Source organism: Haliotis asinina, chromosome 13 (assembly GCF_037392515.1).
Source record: "Haliotis asinina isolate JCU_RB_2024 chromosome 13, JCU_Hal_asi_v2, whole genome shotgun sequence".
Classification (NCBI taxonomy): Eukaryota; Metazoa; Mollusca; class Gastropoda; order Lepetellida; family Haliotidae; genus Haliotis; species Haliotis asinina.
Window position 1 is genome coordinate 2,918,809 of NC_090292.1, and position 6,000 is coordinate 2,924,808.

General features: G+C 39.4%; 1 protein-coding gene across 1 annotated transcript in view; it reads right to left on the reverse strand.

The window, feature by feature from the left end:
- Nucleotides 1-5,663, reverse strand: part of LOC137260137 (uncharacterized) — a 29,189-nt gene extending 23,526 nt beyond the window's left edge. Inside the window, exon 1 of the mRNA XM_067797837.1 lies at nt 5,405-5,663. Coding sequence (XP_067653938.1) covers nt 5,405-5,633 — 229 coding nt within the window. The 5' untranslated portion in view covers nt 5,634-5,663. The remainder of the gene's footprint in view (nt 1-5,404) is intronic.
- Between the last annotated feature and the right edge of the window lie 337 nt (nt 5,664-6,000).

Here is a 6,000-nt window from a genome sequence, read left to right on the forward strand (position 1 = left end):
CCCATCCATATCAGCACGCTCAAACAACCCTTTCATACCAGAATGTCATCACAAAGTAAATTTGCAGTACATCGTCGTTTCAAACTATCACACAGTCTGTTGTGACCAACTAGTTTATATTTATCTCTGCATTTTCTCGCTGTGTATGAGCCGTGTAAAACAAGGTAGGTCTGACAGATGCTGAAGAGTGACGGTCTTCATCAGGCTCGGATCGTGACGACGGCTTGTGAAACTGACACAGCATGAAGCAACATGTGACAGGAGAATGACACCTGTCCATCAATCGGACGGACACTGACAAATTCCACACACAACTTATACACATTAACTTGCATATATCCTCGCTTAAGAAATTGGTCCTTCCTACATGGTGAATGGACAAGTGTGAAAAGACAAATATGAATTAATAACAAAATCATTCGTTTTCTAACCGAAAAAAAAACGATTCCGAAAAGTGTAATGTTCCTTTCGCCAATCTATTAGATTTCCCATTTCCAGATACTCCAACATGAGCAGGTATCCATGAAAATCCAACATCTAGGGGATCTTTAGTTTATTCATTAAAATATCAAGTAAAATGTTTATTAAGTCTTGCACTGCTGAGAAAAAAGGCTGGTCGAATTGCTTGTAAAGCACAGGCAGAGTCACTGAAAATGGCCGCTAATAGAGGAATCCAAAGCCAAGCAAAGCTCCATGTCAGCAAATGCTGACAAAATATTTTCCCCTTTTTCTGTAAATAGTTTAATGCGTCATGAGTATGCATGAGTAGGTGGACACTGGCGCTTTACAAATATCCACTAATATTATTATTACATGTATTATTAAATGAGACACTAGCACCAGTCTTACAAACGTAACAACACAGCTTCCAAAAAAGATTTGCAATGGCATTTGATTGTGACGTCATGGCATGACGTCACACTGGTCTGCAGAGCATTGTCAAACAGCATGACTGCAGCTAGTAACTTTATAGCTAAAATGGATAGAATTATCATTAAAACGACCGCACGTTATCAGAAATGAGCGGGCCACTGTAACTTCATAATGCCCGCAAAATGCTTGACGACGGGCCATTATCAAGTGCAATCACCTACGGCTCGATTGAACTTGGGTTCATTATTGACCATATATCTGTCACATTCGTCACATGTGCCTGTGCCATTATGCACTTTCCTGCCTGTGTCAACCATAACAATTGTACATAAGTGACAACATACAGCAATGAAAATATCGGCTTGAAGTCTAACGTTGTTGATCACTGAAAACGATGGCGGCTGGTAGTATGAGCAAAGGTCAAGGTCGAATGTCGTCACTCTCAATAGTGACGTCATCTGTGTTCTATGACGTGACTTTATTTGTAAAATGTGTGTCAGTGACCTCCGTCGTTTTGTTGTTGGCAGTAAATGCTTCTAAACCGATGCGTCTGTTTTCATTCTTATTTTATTAAAAACTCTATCCATTTTAGCTATAACGGTCGGGCAGTGAATGAAAGACCCCGGGCTTCTGCAAATGATAATGCCCTGAAAAATAGCGTTACCCTTATAGCATTACCCACATAGTAAACAATCATATGATGCAGCGCTAGTACAACACACGTGTGACGTATAAAGTTAAACTGAGCTGTCGGATTTGAGCCTCGGTGTGATAATCATAAACACGTTGATCCGGAAGTACCTTTTCAGTCATAACAATCACGCGAGTCCATTCATTTTAGAGAATCAAGGCGTGAACAATTACACAAAAATCAGCTGAAATTTACTTTAAATATGGTGATAAATAAAGTAAAACATTCGTTATGGTTAGATAACCATGAGACAAAACGAGCGATCCCCTTTTGGCATCTAACCGAGAAATCTCGCGTAGTATTCTATGCGGATCTTATCCAAGTTATAAGTTCTGGAAGGTTTTGGAAGATAGCTGCGGTACTGTCTTGTTGTATACATCATACCCTCTGGGTAGCTTGCCCTACACGCGTCAGGATACGAGAATCGCAGGCACGAACCACAGACTAGTTCTGTTGGAGATATTTGGGGGCCAAATATTCCCCAACACCTTGTGCGTCAGTTTCTGTCATACCTTGCCGATTTATTCCCTAAAATTCTTCGTCAAGCAGAATTAACTTCACTCACTCACTCACTCACTCACGTGAGACATACAGCTGCACAACTAACAGCAATAATGGCTGCCTTAGCGACGCCTTCCATATAGCCCTGACTCGTCCTTGCCTAGCCTGGGAACAGCTTGGCCCGAATAAAGTTAACAATGTGACACGACTTCTAACACTGAGGTTATGTTAAACATGAATATCTTCTTCGCTTATTTCAAGTTTGTCATTTAAGACGGAAGCTCTTAATAATACGGCCTACTATTTTTTGTTTCGCTTTTACAATAATACCACTCAGATGTACATTTACACAATGGCTGACATCGTTATATAAAAAAGTAATTCATTGTGGACGTTCACATAAAATCTTGTGGAAACGAGTCATGGAACGACATTAAGAAGCGATAAACATACCCGGCACAATTTATGGATGTTAAAGTTTTTATCATGAGTACCGTCTGGGGGATAAGTTCATATTGTCACCAGCCCTGTCATATAATCATTTGTGACATCTCTGGACTAATATAGAGTGATGCAGAGCTGTTAAAACCTGGCTCCAGACGTGACTTTACTGTTGTGTCTCGAAGGGACATTCCATAGTTCCAGACAATATTTTGTCATAAAGTATACAGTACACAGCAAAAGAAAGGCAACTTTCGAAAAACTGAAACATGAACGTGATTATTTATGCTTATATAGTCTATGTAAATACATGACGAAAAGGTAGAGTTGCTCTTGTTTTGCTTTTCAGTATATTTTACACCCACCTCTCACTGTTTACAAATCAGTTAATATCCTGACAGACATCCCCGTGCAGACAACAACAACAAGTCACAAGGATGACGGAATCGTGACGTGGCTGGGGGACGGAAAATGTTTATTAAACAAAAGTCTGCTTAAAACCATTAACACATTTATGTAACCATGTCCCGTCTTGGTCCAGATTCACCCTGTTTCAAAAACCACATACTGTTAAGATCAGCCAAGTGGTTACGATATTACTGTTATTAAGACATTCACTCTTTCAAAATTAGTTCATATTTTTAACACTTTGCCTAACCCTACAGAGGACTTTATCGCCGCACTTGAACAAATATTTTTTTAAATTCATCTGGAAAGACACAAATGACAACATGAAACGGAGCACTTTAAAAAGTGAACACCAAATAGGGGATTTACGCATGATTGATACCAGAGCCTTTGTTAACGGCATGGAATTATCTGCTCTCAAACTATACTTTAAAAGGTCTAATCCTGGTAATCAATGCAAAATTCCTTTTAAGGATATACTTAAATATGCAGCAATTTTTCAGAATATAATTCAAGCTGCTGATTCTTTTTGGAAAGATGTTTTAAAGGCATGGAAATATTGTACCGAAAATATCATAGATGGAGAGAACATTAATGAAATCGTATGAAGACTATGAAGAAACATGGATACATAAACATAAATGCTCTTGCTATTCCTTCTCTCCAGAGGGATTTCAAATCCTCAAGAAAAGGTTCGAGAGTATTCTATGATAAATTGCTGTATGAAAATGTTAAACCGCACATGTGCCCAAAAACGGAAACATTATTTGACTGTCATGATTTTGATTGGCGTTTGATTTTTATACTTGCAGACAGAATTTAAAAGGTGTGAAACTGTTGGATTTGCTATGTACATGTACATTTATCTACGGATATACCAATTTTTATAGTGAATCTGGTTGACAATACCGGATGTTCTTTTTGTAAAGATTCTGCTGAGACCGTATGCAAAAAGCTTCTGGGATTGTGATGAAACCAAACGTTTCTGGAAGAAACTTGAACAGTGGATTACGACACGTATCCAAACATGTATTTTGACAAAAACAATTGATTTGGTTTGGGTTGTAGGTAAAAATCCAATACTGAATCGCATAATCTTATCTGCTAAGAGGTATACTTACACTTGCCCTTTTAAAAAACACAGTACTAAAAGTAGAAACTTACTGCAAGATATTTACCACAGAAGCATTCATCTCTAGCAGAAATAATACTGATGAAAGAATTTTAGCCAGATGGTTTCCACTCATCCCTGAATTTAACCCGGGATGACTGTTTAACCAAAACATTTTACTGACATTGATAATTGACGTACCCATTGTACTCTATCTGTATTGAGCCGACTAGTTGGTATGTACACATATTAATCTTAATGCTTTCTCATATTTGGGTGTTACGATCACCCCGGAGTTACGCCATTTGTAAGTATATGTTAAGGTGTGGGACTGTGGATCACCTTAGCGTTAACATCGCTTTGTACAAGGGCGTAAATTTACCCTGGGCGTAGATTTACCCTGGGCGTAGATTTACCCTGGGCGTAGATTTACGATCCTCTCTTAGCGCTGAGATAGTTGTAAGCGCCATTCATTAACATCAATTATAAGAATGTATACTATGTAACGGTTTTCTGTTGTTATAGCGTTAGATACTCTTACATATAAACACGACAATAACAATCAGTCGGTTCATATGTAATAAAGGGATATGTGTGCTAAAGATAACGTATTGTAACTTCTTAGGCTGGCATAAATGCGGGTTCGATGGCCATACGGATATCCAACAGGGAGAGAGTTAATGAGTGAGTATGGTTTTAGCAATATCCCATATCCCAGCAATATCCAGCAATGGGTTACACCAGATATAGGCTTCACACTTCGTACTCATGTGGGGAATCGAACTCCGCTTTACGGCGTGACAGCGACCGCTTTAACCACTAGGCTACACCGCCACTCCCTACTGGGAGAAGACATCCAGCTTTCTTAAAACATGTAGGCGACGTGTCGGCGTAGGCGCTAACACTTGCATCCTAAAGATGGCCGTGAGTGTCTTACATTGACATTAACTATCTTAAAAATCGACAATCTAGGCCCACGATCAGACCCTTCACAAAATAATTCACGTTTGTTCATATTAATGTCTCAATTGTTTATCATAGCGTTTTAACATTTCCCTTCATATCTCACAACACTGAACACACTAGTGAACGGTCGTATAAAGGTATCTTCCACATCAGAAGTCTTGATTGTTTCTTATCGAAACGATTAAATGTTCATTTTTCACAATATTCGACTGTACCGCGGAACTGTATTGTAGCCCAGTCCCCTCAAAAAAACACTGGGTTGCATTGTGGTATTCTACAGGTGTTTCTAAGCTGAATACCCGAGTCTTGCCTACAGGGAACAACCATTTCCAAATCCGTCTATACATGTGCACTGAATGCATGCATGAATTCGATTTTCCCGAGCGGCATATCATGCCAGTAGTCAATCTTACCTGCCAGAAGCAGTAAACATATGTATCCAGCTGCCATGGTAGTAGCGCCTGGTCTCCTGTCCAGCTGGGGAGTTGTGACGGGGAGTCGGTATCGGGGTTGTGTCTTATAACGGCTGGAGTGAGTCTCCCTGTCGCAGCCCCAGTGATGAATGGTGTAGATCCCACTGCGTAACAGAGGTGACGTTGTAGGGGCAGGCGTGGCTGGACAGTCGGACTGGACATGCATCATCGTGGTCAGTGTGGTCACGTGATCATAGTGCTCACGAAGTGGACTTGACACTTATGGTGTTTTTGTTTACAAACATTGCCAGGCATTGTTCCTGTCATACTTAGTTTCAGATAAAGGGAGATAATTTGTTGTAATTGTTTGAGGAGTACATATTTCTTTTATGTTACTGAATTCAACAGGGAAATGAATGCGCAAAATATCGTTTTGTTATTTAGGTTTTTAAAAAAAGCATCTAATTTCAAAACATAAATCTTCACAAGAGTCCAAATATAACTAACAATATAAAGAACAATGCAAACAGTTGAATTCCAACCCAGTGTATAGACTGCGGCATACTAGACGTCACTAATGGTTTCACTCATAAATA